At 50.1% G+C, this 25812-nt stretch overlaps 1 protein-coding gene across 6 annotated transcripts; it reads left to right on the forward strand.

Moving 5' to 3' along the window:
• Positions 1-131: 131 nt before the first annotated feature.
• Positions 132-19479, forward strand: PCIF1 (phosphorylated CTD interacting factor 1). 6 transcript variants are annotated; one of them, XM_005304838.5, is made up of 17 exons: positions 132-286; positions 635-1038; positions 3863-4001; positions 4245-4369; positions 4769-4906; positions 6811-6941; positions 7159-7313; positions 8245-8392; positions 8579-8662; positions 10058-10157; positions 11234-11396; positions 12556-12728; positions 14008-14094; positions 14593-14777; positions 16844-16937; positions 17168-17343; positions 18367-19479. In XM_005304838.5, the coding sequence occupies exons 3-17, from the start codon at positions 3878-3880 to the stop codon at positions 18620-18622; spliced, it is 2139 nt and encodes a 712-aa protein (XP_005304895.1). In that variant the 5' UTR covers positions 132-286; positions 635-1038; positions 3863-3877; the 3' UTR covers positions 18623-19479. The 6 variants fall into 6 exon arrangements, with proteins under 6 accessions (XP_005304895.1, XP_005304896.1, XP_023964643.1 ...); XM_005304839.5 differs by having other exon boundaries at positions 635-1001; XM_024108875.3 differs by having other exon boundaries at positions 635-747.
• The last annotated feature ends 6333 nt before the right edge of the window (positions 19480-25812 follow it).

The following is a 25812-nucleotide window of genomic DNA, read 5'->3' on the forward strand; positions in this document are numbered from 1 at the left end:
GCTGCTGGATTAGCGCATGCGTATTGTTGGCATCTGAAGCGCGAGTCTAGCTTCTACCCATGCGCATTGCCTGAGGCTGGGGCGTGGAGAAAGTCACGCCTGCGCAGTGTCTGAGTTCGACAGCGGCGCCTGCGCAGTACCCGGGGCGGGGCGGCCCAGCGGCTGCGCACTGGCTGCTCCGGGTCCCGACACAAGATGGCGGCGGAGGGGAGGGCGCGGTGGAGGCGGGACGGTAGCAGGAAGCGGAGCGCTCTCCGGTGCCCCCAGCCCCTGACCTCACACGCAGGTACCGGCCGCGCCCGGGTGGGCAGGGGCCGCGCCCCGGGAGATGAGGCGGGGCCGGGCCGCGCCGCCGGGAGGGGGGGGGTGAGGGACCCGCGCGGCTGAGGGGGAGGCGGCCCCGGGTCCTCGGCCGCCATCTTAGAGTCCTGCGCGCCCTGCCCCCGGCCGCCGCTGTCCGCGCGGGGCCCGGCCGCGGGCTCCCTCTGCCGCCGCGGCCTGGGGCCCGGGAGCGCGTCCCCGCGCCTGCGCACTCCGGGAGCCGGGCAGCAAGCGCGGGCGCGTGAGCAGGCCGCGGGCCCCCGGCGCGGGCAGGGGCGGGCGGGCACTAACGCGGCCTGTTCTCGCCCCGTAGCGCCCGCCGCGGGCCAGGCGCGCCCCCGCCCGCTGTGAAGATGCGGCCGCAGCCCCGCGCAGCGCACGGCGTCGCTGGAGAGGAGCGCGAGGCCCGCGACCCAACCCGCAATTGTAAGTAGCTCGGCGGCGCCCACGGAGCTCCGCGACCCCGGCCCGGCTGGAAGCCGCCCGGCAGCGGGGAGCCGGGCCCTGCTGCTCCGCGTGTCCTGGCCGGCGAGGGACGGCGCCTCCGAGCGCGGGATCTCCAGCCTGCTGCCTCCGCCTCCGGGTATCGCCGCCTCCGCCGCCGCCTGACCCTGCACCAGCCGCCCCGCGCCGCGCCGCCGGCGCGCACTGCCCCTGGCTGTAACGGGCCCTTTCAGACTGTACGTTAGGCTCGTGTCATTTCTGTTTGATGTTCATGTGAGTTAACACAAGCGCATTCTTCTGCTTCTTGCCAATGACCTTCCCATGTGTTACCCATTAAAAACAACAACCAAATCATTAGTTTGTCAGTGTCGTTCTCAATAGAAATAGCCCGGGGGCCAGGAGGTACACACTCTGGTATTGAGCAATTACAGTTCCATGGGCTGTGCGGCCAGACTGACACCCAAAAGCAGTGCAGGGATGAGTTGTGATGGTGTTCGACTTTCCCAGCCCCAGCGAGCAGCCCTGCCTTTGGGATGACAGGAAATATCTCCAAAATTTCTCCCCCCTCTGCTGCTCATTCCTAATGGTTGCATCCCTCCTGTCTGATTATAGAGCGAAACATGTAAAATCCCCTATTGATGAAGTGGAACAAATCATGCTCCTTCTGGCTGTACTCCCTTGCTGTGTGTCTTCTTCCACCTTACTGTACTCTGTTTTGGTAGTTACCACTTCCAGGTTATAAGTCTTTGGGGCAGGGACCAGATCTTATGTCTGTAAAGTACTGTACACAACACTGATAACATAACCAATATATAATGGTTATTTTGGATCCATTTTAAGTCCAAGCATTGGTGAGATACAGGCCAAAGTGCTCCTCCAAATATTCCCATCAGCATGGTCCACTGGAGAGAGAAGGGGACTGGGTATAAGGGACCTGGGTTTATAGTCTACTCAGCCACACTTTCTTCAGTGAGTTGGGAAGAATCACTCTCTCTGCTTCCATTTTCCTGTCTGTAAATGGAGATAGCACTTCATTTGTTAAGTACTTTAAACTCTATGGATGAAAAGCATTAGCTAAATATTATATACGCCACATTTCAAACCTTGCACCAACTTCTGTCATTTTATTGAACACTTTGTAGCCTGTAAATAGCTGTAGCTTCTTGAAGTCCACACCTGGTTTATTTTGGGCCTTACCCCACTACATTTAAGTATAATGCACACAATCTATAACCGAGGACACACCAGCAATCCTATTGAATAAGCATAGGCTTGGGTCTTTTACATATTTTTCTAAAGAGGAAGGATTAAAAGCTTTTAGAAGTCAGACAAGATGGGTGATTAATGTAATGGACGATGCAATGAAGCTTGTGAGGCCGGCGCCCTGTGAAACACAGATTCCAACTATGGGCTGGTGCATGAAAGTGACTTTAGCGCGGGGCTGAACTGTTGCTTTTCCAGTTTTGCAGCCTCTGCTCACTCCTGGTTAGGATGACTGTAGAGGTCACCCTGGGGTTAGAGTGGAGGAAACAGCACAGATATGCAAAATTAATAGAACTTCTCCACTTGCTGAAGGGTACAAATATTTGTATGTTGTGGTGCAGGCTAATAGGTGCTCTCGGATAATATACAGCCTTTCAGCTGTGGGCTTGTCTCTTGCCTGGCTCTGGAGAATCAAGACTTCTAGAAGACCTGCACACTTCCATTAACCCACTATATTGCCTTTACTGGGAGAAGGAAGGAGGGTGGTTCCCTCTTTGTGGCACCTCCCCCGCCAGGCATGCCTACCAATACACTTCAGTTCTGACCTGCACCACATTCTCCTTTTGTAGTTAGCACCACAGGCAGCCAGTGCTCATTCCTGATTCATAGAACTTCCTTCTATTCCACTTCTGCTGAACGTACTGCCTGTTGTGAAATGTGCAGGAAGGGAGTAGACTGAGTGACCACCAGATTTATCACGTGACCCAGGATTTTAACATGGATCTCTATAGATGAAAGATGAGAGCATGGCCACTTTGCACTATTATTTTATATTAGTGCCACTTAAATAAACTTCTTTAATGGCAAAGAGGTGCCACTGTCTTAGATACTGAATTGGGGGGGGGACAGAAGGGTGGTGAAATACAAAGGCACCTGCCCAGTTGGAGTTGGAAAAAGGGGGTAACTGCTGAAAACTCCTTAACATTCATCCCTTTTTCCTTGCTTCACTGTAGAGCCAGCATGTTTAGGTTTGATAGAGAAGCCATCTCTGATACTTGACCCAGGATAAGTGTTTTGATCGCTTCACAGGGAGGGTTGACTGAGAAGAGAAGAGCCTGTCTCTCCAACTGACAACATTTAATAATACTTACAGGATGCTTTAGCAGTATGACCTAATTAACCTCCACGTTCCCTTTTGTGGATAGAGATAGGAGTGTCACCCCCATTTTGCAGCTCAAGAAATTGAAGTACAGAGAGGTGCGGTAGCTTGTTCAAAGCCCTGGAGCAAGTCAGTGACAGGACCAAGGAGTTCTTGCCTCCCAGCCTGTGTTTGCTTGTGGATCTCACAGGTTGTTTTTCTAAGAGCACTGGAGTTATTTTATGTAGTACTTGAATGTTTAATAGATGCCTCAAGTTTAAAGCTAACAAAGTTTGTGTGTGTATGTATTGTTTTAAGCCAATGCTATCTTATAAAGATTACGGGAGCAGATGAGGGTGCACTCTGTTCCTGGTATGGTTGAGATAGGGGAGGGCTGCATATGTTCTCAGGTGAGAAGTGGTTTCTCTTCCAGGTAGGCCAGTAGGGTATCAGACACTTGACCTTTCTGATGAGGTCTAGTTGTAAGTTGTGTGTTTTTTAATGCTGCTAAGTGATTCCCCTCTTGTGTGCTGTTCAGAGTTAAAAGTTCCTATTAATCAGTGTGTAATTAGGTTAACAGCCATCTGTAACAGCGTTCTGCCGTGGAGTCAGGTGCTCCCCACCCCGTTTCAAGCCCTCTGTTGTTGCTGATACAGGATTGTATTGCTAGAGCTAAGCTGTTGATCTGGCTCTGGGCACAGGGCCAGCCTTGCACAAATCATATTTTGATGTGCTGTTTGTGTATATTTTCTCTAGTGCATGTTCTGAGAAATGGCCAATGAGAATCACGGTAGCCCTGGGGAGGAAGCTTCTCTGATGAGTCACTCACCTGGTACCTCTAACCAGAACCAGCCCAGCTCCCCGAAACCCATCCGACTGGTGCAGGACCTGCCAGGTACTTGTTCTGCTGTTTAGGGGGTCAGGGATATGATTCTGGAGCCCTGTGGCAGCAGAGAGGGAGAGGAGAAAGTTTAGGGTAAGGAGCCTCTCGGAGCGGTAGAGGGGATTTTGGGATGATATTTCCCCCTTCCCAGCCCCCCACCCCTAGTTTAGCATGTGCTGTGACAGTGATGGGGACTGGAGCAGCAGGGTTGCTGTCCAGGGCTGCTCTTGTGCTGATACTTTTCCTGTCTCCTAGATGAGCTGGTGCAGGCTGGCTGGGAGAAGTGCTGGAGCAAACGGGAGAATCGCCCTTACTACTTCAACCGTTTCACCAACCAGTCTCTGTGGGAGATGCCTGTCCTGGGACAGCACGATGTCATTGTGAGTAACTGTTTGCCTCAGGTGGTCATAGTGGTGCAGGGATGCCCTACTGGGATTTATATGGCACTCCTGTTGGAGTGGTATTATAGAGAGAGAGCTCCTCTTCTGAGGGTCTGCTCCTCTCTTGGGATGAAGGTGTCTGGTACTGGCAGGACACTGTGGGGAAGCAGCTTACCCTGCTACAGGTGTCTTTTCTGGCCTTGGCTAGGCATTTCTCTTTTTGGGGTGGGGACACTGCTGGAATTACCTACTCTCTTCATGTGTCAACCTATAATGCCCCAGTTTCTCTCCACTTGAGAGATTGGGGCAATGAAATGGGGAAGACGAGAGCTTGTTCTCTCCAGTTGGAGTTGTGGAAGGCTTGTGAACTAATGATTCTTGTTGTAACTATCCTCTTAGTCGGATCCTCTGGGATTGAATGCTGCTCCAATGCCTGCGGAAGGAGGAGTGTTGGAAACCACTCCGGAGAGCAAGCCAAGGAAGAGGAGACTCTCTGAGGAAGTTCAGCCCAGTGGTAACAGCGTGAAGAAAGCTAAGGTGGGTCCTAGTTCTCTGTAAGGTGTCCTTAAGCACATCCAGGTTGGACTAAACACTAGAATTAATGTCAAATATAGTTTAAGATTAGACAGAAGGAGGGCGGCTACTAAAGAATTGGCCAGCAGATGACAGAGCTGAGTTACTCATGGAAGCTCCTACAAGAACTGAAGATTCTGTGGCGACACATTTTGAATATTGAGGAAAAACCTGGGTTGCTGAGGGAAAAGGGAGTGGAACTGAGGCAGTCTGCACTGGGCTAAGGCTGCTGAATGCCTGGGGAGCAGAGAAACGCTTACAAAAGGGATTAAGGTGACAGGATGACTCCAAATTTCTGACTGTCTCATACCACAGATAATGTGTCTAAGTACAGTGCAGCAAGTGGGCAGAGCCGTGTGTATCAGCCTGCTGGGCCTGCGAGGGGCATGCTCAGGATCTAACTGATCCCCATATGTGGCATTGGGAAGGAATTTTCCCTCTAGTCATGTTAGCAGTGATCTTGGGGAGGGGTAGTTCGCCTTTTTCTGAAACATGTGGGTGTGGGTCACTTGCCAGGATTATCTGGATATATCTCACTTAATCATTTCTAAGCCATTGCAGAGGCCTGGGGCACTTGTGCCCCTAGTTCCCTCCTATTCTTTCCCCGTGCACAGAACAGTCTGGTCTCCTGTGGGCTGTGATACTTTAATCGAATTTTGGTTCCTGGGTTAGTGTGTGGGTGCTGACTGGTGTTGGTGGCCTGCGATGTACAGGTGGTCAGACTGGATGATCTGGTGGTTGTTTCTGGCCTTGCATGCTGTGCCTCTAAAGGGAAGGTTTCCTGTCAAACCAGCCTGAAAGTAACCACTCCTACCAAACCAGGAAGTCAACTGAAAGGTGCTTCCAGTAATGAAAGGCCAAAAATATCCGATTCCGTAGTGCACAGCAGATGGGAGGCTGTGTCCCAAGAGAGTGAGGCATTCGTTTGAGGGAGGTGATGAGGGCTGAAAAGCACAGGCCAAGGTGAGAGAGAGAGCACACAAATCTTGCTGCTGTTGATCAAAACTGCAGCAGCTGAATCTGGGAGCATTAGCAAGCACAAACCAGTTGGCAAAGAGAAGATTCTTCCTAGCTGTTGTTTTTGTGAGATGGTGACTGGGCTGTGAAAGAGAACCTGTCAGGGAGGTGTCCTGGAGGACTTTACAGCCAAGAATCTGTGAGTGAATCTCTGTGAATTGCAACATTCTCTGAGGATTGAGTAAATGGGAGGACTAAGGATAGGAATACGATGGGAGGATAAGCTGAAGGTAAGCTTTGAGATCATTGTGTTCAAGTGAAAGATGTTCAGTTGTTGCTGATGTTAAGAGTTAACGTTTCTGTTCAGAAGAGTTTTACAAAGTGGTGGTCGCGGCGCTGTGACAGGAAAATTCCTAGAGTGGCACAGAGTAAGTAACCCTAAAGGAATGGCTGTACAAAGGCACTGTCTTCACTGTGTGTCCCTTCCTTCCATGGGTGAGACTTGTATTAGAAACCGAAATCAAGGGGGCCTGGAACTTGATCTCAGAGTCACCTGAACTGTTCAAGGTCAGAGGACAGCCCCAGTTACTGTCTAGTAACTCAGCCCCATGTCGCTTGGCACCCAAAGAACAGGAAAATCGGACTCAGACCTATGCCCAATAGTTATTGTACTTGTGGCGGTGAAGGAATTGTGTGTGCCTCTGTGCTGGGAGCTGGGCTATGACTGAACAACGGGGTAATGTAGGTGCCCATATTTGTGTATGCCAGAGGCAACGTGAACATACTCTGTCTCTAGCCATCAGCTGGGCATCCTGAGTTCTGCACTGTTGAGGGAGTGATTTGGGGGATAATCGGCATGGTGCCCCAGTGCCTTATTTTCTAGGGTAATGACTGGCATTTCTCACTCTCAGGTGGATGTTCCAGCGACCCCTACTGCCCAGCCAGTCCCCAGTTCTCCCAGTATTCCGGGAACCCCTATTTTAAAGTTGTGTGGTATTACACCCGAAGATAAACAACAGGCAGCTCTTTTACGACCAACTGAGTGAGTTGTCTCCTCTTTGCTTCTGCTCTTTCCTTGTTACCAAGTTGGGGACAGCAGACTTCCCCCATGCCTGTGAAGGGGAACTTGGCAGGCTCCAGGTTGGGGAAGTCTGGGTGGTTCAGTCTTCCGACTGCTGGTACGTCCCAAGGTGACTTCTTTAAGGGGAGACAATTGGTTAAATATCTGACCATCCTGACGACCGTTCCTTCTGCCGCAGAGTATACTGGGACCTGGATATCCAAACAAATGCAGTGATTAAGCAAAGGGCACCCTCTGAAGTGCTGCCTCTGCACCCCGAGGTGGAACTGCTTCGATCCCAGCTCATACTGAAGCTGCGGCAGCATTACCGGGAACTCTGCCAGCAGCGAGAGGGTAAATTCTTGTCTCTCTCTCTCTCTCTCTCTTTCCCCTACCACTGCAGTGCCTTGTTTTCCTTCCTTCTGTCTCATCTTCATCTGCCCCTCTAGTCTGTCTCTCCTCTTCCCTGTTCTTTGCCTTCCTTATGTGGCTCTCTAAAATTGTGTCAAAGAGCATAAGATTGTAGACTCCTCAAGCAGAGCTTGCACGCAGCAGGATGAGACCCTGATCCAAGCATCTGGGCAGTGCCATAATTAGGGCTCTACCAAATTCATGGTCCATTTTGGTCAATTTCATGGCCGGAGGATTTTAAAAATCAAAATTTCATGATTTCTGCTATTTAAATCTGAAATTTCAGTGCGTTGTAATTGTAGGAGTCCTGACCCAAAAAGGAGTTGTGGGGGCAGTCGCAAGGTTATTGTAGGGGGGTTGCGGTACTGCTACCCTTACTTCTGTGCTGCTGCTGGTGGCGGCGCTGCCTTCAGAGCTGGGCAGCACGAGAGCGGTGGCAGCTGGCCAGGAGCCCAGCTCTGAAGGCAGAAGTAAGGATGGCATGTTGTGATATTGCCACCCTTGCTTCTGCGCTGCTGCTGTTGGGGCACTGTTTTCAGAGCTGGGTGCCCGGCCAACAGCCGCCGCTCGCCAGCCACCCAGCTCTGAAAGCAGTGCAGAAGTAAGGGTGGCAATACCGCAACCCCACTAAAATAACCCTGCGGCACCCCCCACCACACCCTTTTGGGTCAGCTCCCCCAATTTGAGAAATGCTGGTCTCCCACGTGAAATCTGTATAGTATAGGGTAAAAGTACACAAAAGACTAGATTTCATTGGGGGAAGACCAGATTTGACAGTCCGTGACGCGTTTTTCATGGCTGTGAATTTGGTAGGGCCCTAACCATAATACTAATATTAAATAGTAATAAGCAAACTTTTTTTCTTTTCCTCTAGGGATTGACCCTCCACGGGAATCATTTAATCGCTGGATGTTGGAGCGGAAGGTAGTGGATAAAGGGACAGACCCTCTGTTACCAAGCAACTGTGAGCCAGTAGTCTCTCCTTCCATGTTCAGAGAAATCATGAATGACATTCCCATCAGGTACTGCTCAAGCAAAGTGCACCTGTGGCGTTTCTGTTCTTAGGGGATTTTTTACTGCTGAGTTTCACTTTCCCCAGTGGAGAAGCAGCAAGCTTGAGTGAAGGGTGGGAGCTGGCCCTGATGCTTCCTGCTCGGCGTGGTAACTGGGAGCTGACTGGGATACGTGTGTATTTGTATTTGTTTCAGATTATCCCGAATCAAGTTCCGTGAGGAAGCCAAGCGACTGCTATTCAAATATGCCGAGGCTGCGAAACGGCTTATTGAATCCAGGTTGGGATTGTCTCTTGCAGTTTGTATTATTAGCTTCTGAGAGCAGAGAATATTCTAAAGCCTTTCTAGAAGTGGCAGTTGCATCCCCACCTTGAATTCTTCTCAGTATTGGTCACCTCTTCTCAGTAAGAACGAAGCAGGACTAGAAAAGACCCCCAAGAAAGGCAATGAAAATGATCGGCAGCATCCTGGGGGGAGCAGATCAGTAGGGCATGAGTTTGGAAAGATTTATGCTATTGAGATAGTGAGAATCTGTGAAATGCCTGGCACAGAGAAGGCCAACTGGGTGCTGTGTATCCTTGTGATAAGACAAGAACAGTAGCACCTATGGTAGGAAAAGGCAACCAATTTAAAATGGATAAAAGGTAATATTACACAGCGTGTGAATGCTCTGTGGAACTCTCCATTACAGGATAGTATTGCGACAAATAGGTCAATCCTTTATTTTTGCTAGGCTTTCTATTAATGAGGATAGTATGTGCACAAGTTAGGTTAAAAATGATAAGAGCTAAAGATACTTCAGGATCAGGAAGAAAGAACAAATTCCTGGCTGAGGTACAGAATGGCACAGTGAGATGCCATATTACTTTTCATTGAGCAGCATTGGTGGCTGAAGCAAGGCAGAGCCCTGCCCCAAGGAGCTCAAAATTTAAACCCTATACAGATAGTCCAGTCCAGACATGGTAGAACAGTGGTCCCCAATCTTTTTCGTCTGGCGGGTGCCAGACGAGCCACGGAGGACCATGGCGGCGGATGAACATCCGCCGAAATGCCGCTGACAAGCGGCAACATCAATAGGCGTCGCTGCCGAAATGCCACCAAGAAGCAGCGTCATCTAGAGGCATCACCGCCAAAATGCCACCGAAAATCGGCGGCATTTCGGCGGCGACGCCTCTGGATGACGCTGCTTCTCAGCGGCATTTCGGCGGATGCTTGTCCGTCGGCCAGTATGCTGGTGCTCTTAGATGCCCCAGCAGGTGCCATGGGGCCTGCGGGCACCGCGTTGGGGACCCCTGTGGTAGAAGGTTGCAGCTCCCATTGATTTAGTTTTAGTTCATTGGGGAGTGGAGGATTTTATGCCTTTCCTTGAAGCTTCCAGTAGTGGACACCTTTGGAGATGAAAGGACTATTAGTCAGTTAGGACAATTCCTTTACTTACCTCTCCTGTTGCAGAGAGGAGAGCAGCCATCTACATTGTCTTGGAGACAGCATGGCAGGTCCTGATCAGGCAGGCATCTGAGAAACTGCCCACAGGAATCCTGGATGGCAGTGAGAGGGCACTGCATTGTGGAAGACACGGCTGCCACATTTCCCCCACTGATAGGGGGGCCTGTGTTGGGAAGGGACATGTCACAGCAGCTGTGGGGTAAATTCCTATTTCCCCATTGTGTGCAGGAGTGCGTCACCAGACAGTAGGAAAGTTGTGAAATGGAATGTGGAGGACACCTTCAGCTGGCTGCGACGGGACCATTCAGCCTCTAAGGAGGACTACATGGTCAGTATCCCCTTTCCAGCTCGGTACAACTGAATGCACTGAATTGAAGAAAAGGTAGAGGGCAAGGAAAAGCCCCTCGTTGGATAGTTTGTGGTTGTCTTCTCACTTACAGCTGCTTTGTGAGATAGAAGTGTTACCTGCACAAAATTCTCTGTTACTCACATACTCTAGGGGCACTCACCCTTACCCTGTTCCTAGGGCTCTGGTGTAACCCTGCAGTCTGTGGGTTTGCAGGGTCTATTACCAGTGAAAGAGCCTTACACGGTAATATCCTGCTTAACCTCTATTTATTAACAGTCACCAAAATAGAATGCACCCGCTATGCAGACAGTGCTCACCACTCCCAATAAGGCAGATGATGGCCAGTCAGGATCAGGCCATCTAAGGGACTCCAGCTTCTGCACGGTGTGGTGGTTGGCAGCGTGTTGAGGTCTGGCAGCTGATCTTGGGACTGTGTCCCGGAGTTGCTCATTTTACTAAAATATTACTAAACAATTTTCTAACCAATCCTAACATATCAAAGAACTAGACACAGACCATACAGATTAAACCAGAGAAATAGGGGCCAAAAGGCAAAACAATAAAGTATAGATTTTACAATCACAACTGTTAAGTGATTTCTTGCCCGACAGAACGCCATCAAACCAAGTTTTCTGTAACCATCTGAAGCTCTGTTTCTGTATCTGGTGATGGTGGCGCTATTAGGACAGGAGCCTTCTTAGCAGCCCGGTATTACATTGATTTGAGGCCATTTAGATGGAATGTGAGGATGTGACTTTCTGCTTCTTGGCTAATGTCTGCTGCTCTCCTAATATGGCTGCAGACAAAGGCCTTGTCCGTACAGAGGAGAGAGCCTTGGGGGGGAGGGGGAGGAGCGTAACCCCGAGAGAGAGTGGACCCCCAGGAGAAGGACTGTCACAGTGAAAGGGGCACCCCCACACACCGCACGGGGCCAAGAATGGGTACGATCTGTGAGTCTGAGACACCTTGTTAGAAGCCCGTGTGAATTTGGTGAAAGGCTGGTGGAGAGGTGGTGATGGTGGTGTGTAAGGGCCTCTCTCTCTCTGACCCTGCAGGACCGCCTAGAGCACTTACGTAAGCAATGTGGGCCCCATGTGTCTGCTGCAGCCAAGGACTCTGTTGAAGGCATCTGCAGTAAGATTTACCACATATCGCTCGAGTATGTCAAGCGGATCCGGGAAAAGCATCTTGCCGTCCTCAAGGAGCACAATATATCTGGTAGGCAGCAAGCGCTGAAGAGGCACAGTACAGTGCAGCACATGACAACAGAATGATGGAATGCAACCTAGCCTGTCCTAGTCAAATGCAACTCGTTGTAGTGCGGGGCGGTGTGCTTTCTGAATCCTAGGGGCCATGTTCGATTAGGGTAGACCTGGTGGGTCCAGTGGTAGCTCAAGTGACAATAGCACAGTAGGAGAGCATTGTCTGGTTCTCCTTCCTTCCCCGCCACCTTCCACCTGCATCTTGAAGACTAGATGGCCAGTATCCTCTAATGCCTCCCAGATGTCTGCTTCCCGCTCCACCATTTCTCCATCCCCTCCTCCTGGCCCCTACTTCCTCCCTTACAAACCTGCTATCTTATTTCTGTTAGGCTATGTCGACACTAGTGATCTTACATGCGGCACAGCTGTACCGCTGCAGATGCACTGCTGTGGGGTCCCCCATGTAGCCGGTCTATGCCGACGGGATAATTAAACTACTCCCAATGAGTGACAGTAGCGATGCTGGCGGGACATGCTCTCCTGCCAAGTCACTCGGGTATGGGGTTTGTTTTTGTTTTTTTTCCCCACCCCTGAGCAATAAGTTTTTTGCTGACATAAGTGTTAGTGTAGACATGGCCTTAGACTCCAGTTTATAATCTTCCCTGGGCCCCACAGCAAATTAAGCAGCTGTTGCTGATCTGCGTAGACATCAGCAGGGGGCAATAGAGAGATTCTTCTTGCAGCACCAGCCTGGGGGCCTTGATTTTCCTCTTAATCTGGCTTGTCTAGTGTTCCAGTTTACATCAAAAGCCATAGCTTTGTGTCTATGGATGCCCAGAACATTCCCTGAAATCTTGGGATTGATTGGCTACAGTGTCTAGAGTTATTGTGTTACAGGCAGAGGAGTGCCATTGAGGTGAGTGTAGGGACTTGCTTCACTTGGCCAACAAGTATTTAAAATAAGCTGCAGGTTCAGCTCTTAAGTGGGTGCCTGAGTGGACTGCCTGGTTGACCTGTGATGTGGCCACCCCAGTCCTGTCTCCTTATGTGTTTGGAGTGGGGGCCTACTGCCGTCGCTCCAGACCCATCACTCCTGTCTTTGGGGTGGAGGTGGGGCCTGTCCCCTTAGTGTGCTTGGGTTCTAATGTGACTGTCTTTCTCTGTCTCCCATATAGCCGAGGTAGAAGCACCAGAGGTCCAGGACCGGCTTGTATACTGTTACCCAGTGAGACTGGCCATCCCTTCCCCACCAGTCCCCAATGTCGAAATGCACGTGGAGAACAATGTGGCATGTGTTCGGTACAAGGGGGAGATGGTGAAAGTGAGCCGCAACTACTTCAGCAAGCTGGTAAGGGCTGTACTTCAGTCCTGCTGAGCAAGAGAAACACTCACCCTTGTGAATTGCCTTTTAATGGGAGCGGTCTGCCTTCTCCTTGCCGTCTGAGAGGGACTCTGAAACAGCCTGGTCTCTTTCCACACTGCCAGGGGAATTCTGCCCAGTGGTGGTTGCTTGACTTTGAGAGAGAGTTTGAGAATTCAGAGATCCAGCGGGGAGTGGGGGGAAGAATGTAGAGGCCAGAGCAGGCCTCAGTGTATGACAAGGAACTACACAAACAATGAAGTATTTATGGACTGGCCTATGGGCTCCGAATGCCGAAGGGTCTAAGTGAAAACTGATCATTGCCTGCTGTTACCCAGCCCTTCAGTATTAGGCCACTCGTTAAAAGGCCATCCATTAAAACTTAGAGTGCAGGATATTTAGAGCCAATAAAAGGCAGCAATTCCTCCATGTGTAGGCATCCTGTGAAACACGTGTCATTACTGGTCACCGAGTGAAGGACCATGGCTAGGTCATTTTATGACCACTAACATGGAATAATGCAAACTAAAATCACAAGTTCACCCGTTTCAGGGTGTTAGCTGATCAGTGGTGGGGTCAGAAAGGAATCGCCCTCCCCATATGAGCAACGTTGCTCAGTTGGCCGGGTGCCTCATTAGCTTTTTGCCTTTGAAGCATCAGCTATTGGCTGCCTGTGCTGGACTCGACGGGCCAGTGGTCTGATTAGAGATGATCGGCCTGCACAAATGTATAATGAGGGACAGTCCATGCCCTGAGGGAGAAAAGAACCTGGAGCGGGGCCGGCTCTTCGTTACATGTTTGTCCAGTGCCTAGCGCAGTGGGCCCCTGACCTGGCAGAAGCCTCTAGCTGCTACTGCAACAGGAGTGTTAAATAATAATACCTGCTGAAGTCAGGACAGCTCCTACTGTCTGTGGGGAGGCTTATCTGAAGAGTGGTGTTAATAGGCCCCCAGGGTCCCGATTTGTGTCACATGCCCACCCCACAGCAAGCCCCACTCTGGATGTGGGGTCCGTGGTGAAAAGTAAGTTCCCTCTAGTGTCTAGCCTGCAGTGTGCCACATTAAAAGTTGGAGTTCCTGAAAAATGCTACAAAACTCTCTAACATCTCTACCTCTCCCATCACCTCAGTGTCTGCTTCGCTCAATGGATGGGATTGTACTAGCATCCACCATCTCTGATTCCTTATAACTTCAGTCAGCATCCTGTGGCTCTCTAACTCTCCTGCTTCCTTTACTGCTAGTTTTAATGACCTGGGTTTCTCTTCCAGTGGCTTCTCTATCGGTACAGTTGCATTGACGACTCTGGCTGTGAGAGGTTTCTGCCCAGGGTTTGGTGCCTTCTCCGTAGATATCAGGTACTGGTTCCTTCTCCGCTTTTGGGCAGCAGGCAGCTCTGGTGGAATTGTAATACTGACACTGTGAGCAGTGCTCTGGGAGACCCAGCAGAAAACTATGAACAATCGATCCAGAAGTGGAGCAGAGTTGGGCTAAAACAGTGTTTTCTCCGAGATTTTAGGGTAGGGTGCTACGCTGGGGAACAATCATGTTGTCTTGACATTAGCCCTCAAGCTTGGAGAAGTGCACACATTTACCAAATGAACCTGAGTTCCAGGTGAGGGGAGCTTCCTAGGAAGGAATGTGTGGTGATTGGTGATGTGTGATGGTGGGGCCCAGTTGGACGAAGTGTCTAGAGGGCAGTCTTGACTGGAGACTTGAGAGTGTGGGGCAAAGAAGGGGTGCTGTCAGCCTGGTGAAATGGGGTATGTGGCCCTGGGTCAGAGTGCAGTGAGAGGGAAGCAATGGTGGTGCTCAGCTCTTATGGGAATCACTCACAGAGGGTTTGCTCTCCTCAGATGATGTTTGGTGTTGGTCTGTATGAAGGAACTGGCCTGCAGGGGGCACTCCCGGTGCATGTCTTTGAAGCCCTCCACAAGCTCTTTGGAGTGAGTTTTGAATGCTTTGCCTCGCCCCTGAACTGCTATTTTAAACAGTACTGTTCGGCCTTCCTGGACACAGATGGGTATTTTGGATCCAGGGGGTGAGTCTTGCATTCTGTTGCCCTTGCCATATGTATACCTATGTGCATGCATTTTTGGCTGGGGTGGGAACTCTATCCTGAACTTAAATTCTCATTGATGACATCAAAAAGGCTGAGTTGTTCATTGCTATTTTGCTTCAGTCGTCACTTAAAAAGATGAGTGGTGACCAGATATTCAAATAGTTAATCTGGACAGCAAGAGGGGAAGAACACAAGCCAAAGTCTGGAAAGAAAAGGTAAAGAATCTGAAGCAATCTCAGAACTTTTAGCAGTTCTCTTTGAGAACTCATGGAGGACAAGTGAGGTATCACAGGACTAGAAAAGGGCAAACATTGAACCTGTCTTTAAAAAGGAGAACAAAGAGGACCTGGGAAACAGTGGATTGCTTACAATTTGATTAATAGTGTCAAAATTAGGCTATTAGACGATAATAGCAAATCTATAGGAATAGCTAGGATAGATTTGTCAAGAACAAATCATGTCAAACCAACCTAATTTCCTTCTTTGGCAGGATTACTGGCCTACTGGTTGTGGGTGGTGATATATGTTGATTTTTAGTAAGGCTTTTGGCACGGCCCCACATGACATTCTTATAAGCAAACCAGGGAAATGTGGTCTAGAGATGGAATTACTATAAGGTGGGTGCACAGCTGGTTGAAGGACTGTACTCAAAGAGTAGTTATCAATGGTTCGCTGTCAAACTGGGAGGATGTATCTAGTGAGTTCCCACAGGATTCAGTCCTGGGTCTGGTACTAGTCAATATTTTCATTAATGACTTGGATAATGGAATGGAGATGTGCTTATAAAATTTGCGGATGACTCTAAGATGGGAGGGGTGGCAAGCACTTTGGATGGCCAGGATTAGAATTCAAAATTAGCTTGATAAATTGGAGAATTGATCTGAATTCAGCAACATGAAATTCAGTAAAAACAAGTGCAAAGTACTTCTTTTAGGAAGGAAAAATCAAATGCACGGCTGCAAACTGGGGAATAACTGGCTAGCTGGTAGTACTGCTGAAAAGGTTCTGGAGGTTCTAGTGGATCACAGATTGAATGAGAGTCAGGAATGTGATGCAGTTGTGAAAAAGGCTAATATCCTTCTGGGGCGTATTAACAGGTGTGTCGTATGTAAGACACAGGAGGTAATTGTCCCGCTCTGCTCAACACTGGTGAGGGCTCAACTGGAGTCCTGTCCCCAGTTCTGGGCACCGCACTTTAGGAAAGATGTGGGCAAATTTAAGAGAGTCCAGAGGCAAGCAACAAAAATGATAAAAGGTTTTAGAAATCCTGTTGTATGATGAACGGTTAAAAAAAACTGGGCCTGTTTAGTCTTGAGAACAAACAACTGAGGGGGGACTTTTTAGAACAGCCCTTTACAGATGTGAATAATGTTATAGACGACGCTGACCAATTGTTCTCCATGTCCACTGGAGCTTGGACAGGAAGTATCTGCAGCCATGGAGAGTTAGGTTAAATACTTGGAAAAACGCTCTAATTCGAAGTGTAGTTAAACTCTGGAATTGGCTTCCAAGGGAGGTTGTCAAATCCTCATAACTGGAGGTTTTTAAGAACAGGTTTGACAAACACCTGTCAGGGATGGTCTAGGTTTACTTGGTCCTGCCTCAGTACAGGGGGCTGGATTTGATGACTTTTTGGGGTCCCTTCCAGGCCTACATTTCTGTGATTTACTCCAGGCCTGGTTGTGAGGGTATATGGGCATGGATTGGCTATGAAATGAACAGGACTGTGTTGCAGGCCCTGGATTTGGCTTGTTCATTAGGTCTGTGGATATATGCCCCTCTCGTTCTGAAGGAAGAGGGAGCCTCAAACAAGAGATTGAAAATAGTGAACTTGGAGCCAAGGAATGTCGGCCTACAGGTTCCCAGGTGAAGTCTCTCTCCTTGGTGACCGTTTGTGCCACAGGGGAAGTAAATGTGGCAGGCCCTGCCCTGCTAGGAAGTCAGGTTGCATGTGGCTGCCCTTTCACAGATGCTGATGGTTTCTAAGATGTTTGAATTAACAGTTGGTCCTCCCTAACTGGGATCTTTTCCCTTGTTCCCTTCAGCCCATTCCTGGATTTCATCCCCATAAGTGGCTCTTTTGAGGCAAATCCTCCATTCTGTGAGGAACTGATGGATGCCATGGTCTCTCACTTTGAGGTACGTTCACTTATCCCTGTCACTGTGCTTGGACTGGGACAGTCCTCTCTCTCCCCTCTGCTGCTATCCCGCATCCCCATGGCAGGGTTACAGATCAGCAGGCCACCGAGGACTGGGGCAGCTCTTATGCTGGTCTCAGAGAAGGGTGCGTTTCCTTCTCACAGAGCCTGTCGTGCTTGTCGTTACTTGATCAAAAATAAGAATCTTCTTTCCTTTTCCTTGTGGATTAGAAACTGCTGGAGAGCTCCAATGAGCCCCTCTCCTTCATTGTCTTCATCCCTGAGTGGAGGGACCCTCCGACACCAGCCCTGACCCGCATGGAGCAGAGCAAGTTCAAGCGGCACCAGCTCATCCTGCCAGCCTTCGATCATGAGTACCGCAGCGGGTCTCAGCATATCTGCAAAAAGTAGGTCTTTCTCGCAAGTCTGGGTTGGGATGCTCTTGAGATGTACTGCATTTTAGAGAGGCCCTTGGCAGGAATCCCCTTCTCCGAGGTGACATTGGTTGGGGTATGGAACAGGCTAAGAAAAAAGCAAAGTGATGTATCCAAAATGAACCTCGAGCACATCTCAGATTGGGCTCAACAGACAGTATCAAGGCTCACCGTATTTGTGTATATTTCCCAACTATTAAAAATTGACGTCAGCCTCTCCCTCAGGGACATGTCTCTGACCTGTGTATGTCAGATCGCACTGTGGAGAAGAGCCATGTGCCACTCGCCAGCATACAGTCTGAGGTGCGGCTGGCTGAGCAGAGTAACTTTCTGGGCTTGTCAAGGTCCTGTGGCCTCTGCCATTCAGTAACAGTTAAAAAGAAGCAGAAGCTTGGGCCAGTTTTCACTATTGGCGTCTGTATGGCAGGCTAACAGCTTGCTTGGTGGGCAGCAAGTTGGTTGGCCCAGGATGTCTGACAACATGATTTTTCGTAGCTGGGATGGTAGGAATTCCCAGCTGTGTATGTTGGAGTAGGAGCTGCGCTGCAAGATCTGTACAGTGTTCCCTCTTCTCTGACTTGTTGAGCTTCTTGCAATCTTCCTGTTCCCCAGGAGCTAATGGTACTGCAGTATGTAGTTAGCCAGAGCAGCCCTTGTAGTGTCCATGGGAAGTAACACACACTGATTCTCTGAGGTTCTCCTTTGGAAGCCTCTTGACCCCATGTGGGCACCACAGAGCTCGCAGTGGGGTCCTAGCTATAGAGCTGTATTGGCACGTCAGGACAGATACCTCCCAAGTGAGGGGCTGTGTGCTGCATCTTTGAATTTTAACTCACCGGTATGGCTTTCTTTTAAGAGAGAATGGCTGTTCCTCAGTACGACACAAGGGAAGGGAGATGGGGAGGACATTAGTGTGGGAGGATCCAGGTGCAGCTGAGCGACTGGTTGGACAGGCCCATGAAGCGAGAACTAAGCACCTGTCGTCTTCCCTTGCAGAGAGGAGATGTACTACAAAGCCGTGCACAACACTGCTATCATCTTCCTACAAAACAACGCAGGCTTCACCAAGTGGGAGCCCACGCCAGAGCGGCTGCAGGAGCTCGTCACAGCCTATAAGCACTCGGGACGGACCCTCAGTTCCACAGGTTCCTCCTCCACCTCCTCTTCCTCCTCCACCTCTTCCTCGACAGCAGAGAAAGATCGGGAGACGGGCGGAGAGCAAAGCACCAGCCGGGAGACCAATGCCAATTAATCTGCAGAGAGCAGTGTGTGGGGACAGACAGCAGGGGGCGAAGGGAACAGTGCTCCAGAGGAGGGGAGGTTTGATGTGGCAGGTGGAGAGACTGCTGGCTGTGTAGTGCCAGGCCTGGGGGACTCTCTTCAGGCAGCTCCACACTGCTTGCTTTCCTCTGTAAACCTGCAAGGCCACTTTCCTCACCCGAGTGGAGGGAGATTCCCTCGCCTTATGCCCCGTGGGAAGAAGATCGGCTGCTGCCCTAGACGAGGGGCAAAGAAGCCAAACGTCGCAGTCATAGGAAGAGTCTGTAGCCCCTTCAAACACTAAAGCTCTGAGGAAGAGGCAGCTGGAGCTGGGACGGATGAAGGAAGGACGGACGGACTGACAGACAGAGCTGTGGCCTAGCAGGTCCCTGGCAGCTGGCTGAAGCCTGTCGTTTCCAAGAGAAAAGCCGGCAGGGGCCAGAGGCTCTTCCTGCTGGCCGGGCACAGAACCCAGCTCCGTGTTCACAGTGTAAATAGTTCTGTCCGTGGCGACCAGGCTCCCTGCAGGGTTTGTTTCCGTAGCGTCCATGTTTCCTTTCCACATGTGCGAGTTCCGTGTTTGCCGAAGCTGTTTACCATATACAAGAAAAGCAGAGAAAAGGAATTTCTTTTTGTGTGTAAAAACGTCTTTGCAGCTGTTTTGTAGTCGTTGTGGTTTTTACCCAGAGCCCACTGGGCTTTATTTAACCTCCTTGGGTTTTGTTTTTTAAGGATTAATTTAACACCGCTAACCGTTTTATTACTTTTATCAAAGAAAGCAAAGGAAAGTCTATTTTTGATTTTTGTTTCCTAGTTCTTAGGGACATTAAAAACCAGCATTACAGCTCCCCTTGGTGTCGGTGCTATTCCTCATCTGGGGGGCTGGGGACTGTCTGTGGGAGGCAGGGCCTGCCCTGCCCGCCCTCAGATTCACTGCCTTCTCCTGTGCCCCTGGACTGGGTGAACTCTAGGAAAATGATCATTTCTTACGGAATTACACTTTGAATCTGTTTATCTGTAGGGTTTGTGCGTTGAGTTGGGCAGAGTTGTGTGCAGCATTGCTAAAACACAGTATATCCAAAATGTCTGGGAGTTAAATAAAACTGGTCCAACGATAAATAGCAGAGACTGAGGGATAGGCAAGGGAAAAGAGACCATTTTGCTGAGATTTAAAATGGCACGTCAGTGAGAGGGAGAGATGGTAGGCACTCTAATACATCGGCCATAGGCTCCTTAGAACCACACCAGAGAGGGGCTTTCACTCCAGTAATAGAAAGAATGTTTCAGAGGACATGGAGGGGGAGGTATCAGCGTTCTGTTAGTGAAGTCGAGTAGGGAAAATTTGAACTGGCTCTTAGAATAACGGGGGAATCAGCTAATAGTGCTGAGGATTGTGGGTGACATGAGCTCCCTTCTTTGTATTTGAGGAGAAAGGGGCAGAAGCACTCTGCATATGCTGGAATCTGAGGTACTGGGACTTACAGAGGCCTTGGAAGAGGAAATTGCTATAGTTCAGGCAAGAGGAGAGAGGCCTGATACAGTGTAGTTGAGACCATTGTGAATGAGATCCTGTTCAGCCAGGGTGCAAATGTGGGTGAAGATGATGTCAGGACTGGAGACCATGATGGCAGCCAGAGATACATGAGAGGATGGAGTTTGGCTTGGGGAGGCACCTGCCCAAGAGCAGCTTTTTGGGGTTTGGGACATTTAACTGAAATGATATAAAGCCACAGCTATGTTGGTCAGAGAGGCCTAGAGGGCAGTCCGGGAGGATTTATAGATTGGTGGGGCCATTGTGTTTATCTAATTTGATTTTCTGTATAATCCTGCCTTTTCCTGCATTAAACCCATAACGGCTGGCTCAGCTAAGGCTTATCTTTTAGATTTAAAGACTCCAAATATTAGCGCATCCACCACATCCCTAGGTAAGTTCCAGTGATTAATTCTCCTCTGTGTTAAAATGTGTGCCTCATTTCCAGGCTGCTTCCAGCCATTGGATCTTGTGCTGTCTTTGTCTGCTAGATTGAAGAGCCCTTTTCCCCAGGCAGGTACTGACAGACTGAGCGAGTCACCTCTTAATCTTCTCTGATCTAAATGGATTGATCTTCTTGGGTCATACGCTGTAAGGTGTAAAGGCAGGTTTTCCAGGCCTCAAATCATTCTTGTAGCTCTTTTCTGAACCATTCAGATTTTTCAGGATCCTTTTTTAAGTGTGGCCAGGAGAACAAGACTGTATCCAGTAATGAACTCACTAGGAGTCACTGGAGATCCCTAAATATGCACCTGAGTATTGTCAGGACAAGGGGGTAGCTAAGGTTAAAGGCAAAGATCTCGTGCATTGCGGGAGAGGGTAGATAAGAGAGCAGAGTTGCCTTGTGGCTCTATAGAGGAGGAGGCAGTGACAGCGGTCTGCCTCAGGCTGAAATGTTTGGAAAATTTCAGCCAAAATGATTCAGCCCTTTCTTAGAACAAAGCAAGAGGGAAATACGTTGTTTTGCCCGTGTTCATAAATTCTGACACCATTCCTTTGAAAAGCTCTAGGACCTCCCTGTTTTGGAGCAGACACTTGAACTACGCCAGGCAGGTAACCGCAGTGTTGTGGAAAGGATGGACCTTTACGCCGTTATTGTGAAAATCCAAATTCGGCCAAGTTATGTAAACCTTTGGGGAAATGGCAGTTTGCACATGCCTGGCAGAGATTTCTTTGCTTTTAGCAGTTGTTTCAAGATTCCATCCTCACTGAGCGGACTTGTGCCGTCTCCACCGAGCAATCGAGCTTGTTCCCGCCTCTCCGCTCCTACTGGACTGCCTGTGCACCAGCTCCCCAAGTGACTGAACACGATCCAGTACAGGATTTCCTGTAAAGATTATTCCCATCTGCTCCAGGCTGGGCACTGGAACTGAGAGCAGGGAGCCTCTCTCCTGTGCCCTCAATGATCCCCCTGCGTGTAGCAGCTGTCTGATCTGAATGAAGAGGGGACAAAAGCGAGATGAAAAGTAGATTGGAACCAGGAGTCTGGGAGGGATGCTTGTGCAAGGAGACTGGGGAGCCAGTGTGGTAAATGGGGGGACAAGACGGATCAGATGACTTGGCAAGGGGTGGAATTGCTGGCTGGATAAGCAGACTGGAACTAGGAACTAGTGGGAAGGGAGAGAAGAGAGCTGAGATGAGAGAACTGGGATTTGCTGTTCAAAGAGACTGGAACCAAGAGCTGGGTAGGGGTTTGGGGAGATGATTGAGATTGGATTTGGAGGAAGTCTGTCAGTGGCAGGGGAAGAGATGAGGTGCTAGGAGGGGTATTGAGGCTGGCTAAGATAAGGAAACGGAGCTGGAGGAGGGGGAGCTGTGATTTGTTGGGCTTTGGGACTGGGATGAGAAACTTGAAGAGTAGTGACTGTGACTGGAGAGGCAAGGGGAATGAACTGGGGACAAGGAGCCAGGGTTGTGGAAGAGACAAACTTAGGGAGAATGGGCTGAAGAGTCTGTGCACTACAGAACACGTCTCTACGGAGTGTGGAATGGAACCCAAGATCTTAGAGTCTCACCACTCGTCTGCTGTCTGAATATCTGTGAAACCCACTGGCAAAGTGTGACACCCTCTCTAGTGCTGGGCCAGGTGGAAGGTGACAACCCACTACTGCTATCAGTTACTCCGTTAGTTTAAGTGGCAGAGGTCTGTGGTGGATATACAGGTTCTAGCCCTACTGATGAACCATGCCAATGTCACTATGATGCCATATGATGGAATTTCGAGGGGGGACTGTTTCTGTTTGCTCTTTTAAATACCTAGGAAATTATACACACGTGCGCACACACAAGCTACATTAAAAGAACATTAAGGTTGCAAAGTCAAGCACTCAAAACCCAGTAAATGCCAGAATAAGGTTGCCCATGGAACCTTAACTCTGCCCTCTTGGGCATATGCATTATGATACAGTCTTCAATTACATGATCACATACTATTTCTTTCCGCAGGACCCTGCCTCATTCAGTGTGCAGAATGGACCTGCTCTGGGGATAAATCACAGGTGTAGGGAAGGAGGCAGACACATCAGCCTCATTTGTTGCACAAGTTGGAAGGTGTGTAGTGAATGAAGCAGGGAATTTCAGGAAAAGAAAGGATGGTCTCAGCCTTAAGTCTGGAAAGGACCATCATGATCATCTAATCTGACCGCAGGCCACAGTATCTCTCCCACCCACTCCTGTAATAGATGCCTAACCTCTCGCTGAGTTACTGACGTCCTCAAACCATGATTTAAAGACTTCAAGTTACAGAGGATGCACTATTGACACCAGGTTAAACCTGCAAGTGACCCGTGCCCCACACTTCAGAGGAAGGTGAAAAATCCCTAGTTTCTCTGCCAATCAGACGTAGAGGAAAATTCCATCCTGACCCCAGGTATGGTGATCAGGTAGACCTTGAGCATGTGGGCAAGACCCACCAGCCAGACACCTGGAAAGAATTATCTAGTAACTCTCAGCCCTCTTCAAGGAGTGCCCCATCTCTGGCTGTTAGGGGATATTTGCTGCTATCAGTCACAGATAGGGCACACGCCATTGTAGGCAGTGCCATCATACCATCAGCTCCATAATCGAGCTCAGTCTTGATGCCAGTTACATTTTTTGCCCCCTCTGCTCCCCTTGGGGGGCTGTTCCAGACATTCACTCCTCTGATTTCTAATTTCAAGCCTAAACTTGTTGACGGCCAGTTTGGATCTATCTGTTCTTGTGCCAAGTGGTCCTTTACTTAGGTAACCCTGCTGTCTGTCTCTCTGATGTATTTATAGGGAACAATCACCTCTCCCCTCAGCATTTGTTTGGTTAGGCTAAACAAGCCAAGCTCCTTGCGCCACTTCTCCTAAGGTAGGTTTTCCATTTCTCGGTTCATCCCAATAGCTCTTCTCTGCACCTGTTCCAGTTTGAATTCATCCCTTTTAAACATGGGGAAACCAGAACTGCACACAGTAATCCAGATAACGTCTCACTAGTGCCTTGTATAATGGCAATACCTCGCCTGTTTCCTCCTAGGATTGCATTAGCCTTTTTCCACAGCCAGATCACATTGGCGGCTCATAGCCATCCTGTGCTCAACCAGTACAGTCAGGTCTCTTCCTCTGCCTCTTGCAAGTGATATGCCCCCAGTTTCTAACATCAATTCTTGTTGTTAGTCCCTAACTGCATGATCTTGCACTTTGCACTATTAAATTTCATCCCATTTCTATTACACTAGTTTTCAAGGTCTTCCAGATCCTCTTGCGTGATATCCTGGTCGTCCTCTGTATTGTCGGTGCCTCCCAACTGTGTGTCATCCACAGATTTCAGTAGCATGCTCCCACTTTTTGTGCCGAGGCCATGAATGAAAATGTTAAATTAAGATTGGTCCCAAGACCAATCCCTGAGGAACTCCACTAGTAACTCCACTCCCTCCAGCCTGACCCTTCACCTTTCAGTACTGCCCGTGGTAGTCTCCCCTTTAACTCACGGTTAAGGGAGTTGAATGCTGCCCTGGAGAATTGGATTCTGTCCCTGCCTGAGCCACGAAGTACTTTACTGTTACACGGGGCAAGTCATTGAAACCAGACTTTTCACATGTGGCCACTAACTGTATTCCTCATTTTTTTGGGTGTCTGGTGTGAGATGGTTGGGTCTGCAGTGCTCAGAGCTGAACTGAAGTCACCGAGAGCGATGCTTTGAACATAAACAGTGCTCTATAATGCTAAGCACTCTGAAAAACCAGATACCAGTGTCTCAAATTGGGCACCAAAATTAGTGGGAAGTTTTGACCTTAGCCGCCCTGTGCCTCAGTTCCCCATCTAGGAAATGAGGATAATTATGCACCCATCTCCTACTCCCCCGCCCCCCGGCGCTTAGGTGTTCAGGTCAGTTTCTACTCTCTCCCTCCTGTCCTCAGCACTGCTGCCTCGCTAGCTTTGTGCTGTCTCCCTGGCAGCTGCACGGGCAAGGAGGGGTGTTTGCAATGCTGTCTCCGCCTCTGTCTTGTAGGGCTGTCGATCCAGCACCCTTCATCAGCACTGGATTTCACTCCAAATGTGCGACAGAACTGATCTGGGTGGGAGCTGCTGCAGCTGCCCTTCCACCTGAGGGAGCCAGGCTGCCTGACATCCTTTGCCCCGAGCTGATCCTGGTGCATAAAGAGGGGTGCGAAAAGGAATTGGGTTGGTTTGAGCTCCAGCAGAAACTCGACAGCGAAAGTGCAGTGTGCCAATGGGGAAAGGGGGCCAGGGCAGAGAGCTGGGCCATGGTCCTGCCTCAGTCCCGGGGAGGAGCTTGGATGCCCCAGTGGTAGATTACATCTGTGATGGAGTCCTAGGCTGCAGGCAGGTTTGTGCTGGGTGTGGGGCTCTTTAGTTCCCTAGAAATCCCAGGTGCTTTGAGTGGAGTGTTTCAGGTCTGGGATCTAGGACAGATGGCACGTGTCTGAGTCACCTGCGCCCCTTACGTTTTCATTCCTGGGGCGGGCTCCCTGCAGCCCCTGGGAGGAGAGACCGAGGAGCGGCCAGGCGGGATTGGGCTCAGGCTTGTCTGTTGCAATATCTTCCTAGAGTCAGGCGCGCCACCAGCGTTTCTGCCGCCCTAGGCGCCAGAAGGTCCTGCCCTGAAATGCCGCCGCGGTCGCCACCCACCACATTGTAGCACTCTAGGCCACCGCCTAGGTCGCCTAATGGGTTGTGCCAGCCCTGCCTGGAGTGAAAGCCTTGTGCTCGGAGAACCGCCCTTGGCCTGGCCTGGGGGGTGGCACAGCACCACCGTAGCTCCGGGAAAGCAGCATGTGTTGGGCCCAAGGCCTAGGAAATGAAGAGGGTTTATTCTGCACTTGCATAACGTGCCCCTAGGCCGCTGGAGTGCAGCTCTGAGGATGGGAGCTGGGGCCCTGCTCACCTCCAGGCCTGCCACGCGCGGCTGAGGCTGGGTCTGCCCTGCGAGCTGGAGGGATGACTGAGGCCCAGGGGTTAGTCGTTATCAGCCCTGTCGCAGCTGAGCAGGGCTGCGGAGCGACGCTGGACTAAGCCCTGCTGGAGCTGCCTGCAGCCGCCTCTGCCCCAAGCCAACCACTGAGTGGGGGTGGGAGTTAGTGTTTGTACAGCGCCGGGCACAGCGGGGCCCTGGTCTGAGCAATACAAGTAACGGTTCAAGCGGCGTTTTACCAATTCTCCCCCCCA

The sequence above is a fragment of the Chrysemys picta genome, chromosome 13, assembly GCF_011386835.1.
Source record: "Chrysemys picta bellii isolate R12L10 chromosome 13, ASM1138683v2, whole genome shotgun sequence".
Taxonomy (NCBI): domain Eukaryota; kingdom Metazoa; phylum Chordata; order Testudines; family Emydidae; genus Chrysemys; species Chrysemys picta.

Coding starts and splice junctions, on each gene's coding strand:
- PCIF1 (XM_005304838.5), top strand. CDS start 3,878: ATGGCCAATGAGAATCACGGTAGCCCTGGGGAGGAAGCTTCTCTGATG. Junction 11,397..12,555: donor CAAGGAGCACAATATATCTG/GTAGGCAGCAAG, acceptor TCTCCCATATAG/CCGAGGTAGAAGCACCAGAG. Junction 16,938..17,167: donor CCATGGTCTCTCACTTTGAG/GTACGTTCACTT, acceptor CTTGTGGATTAG/AAACTGCTGGAGAGCTCCAA.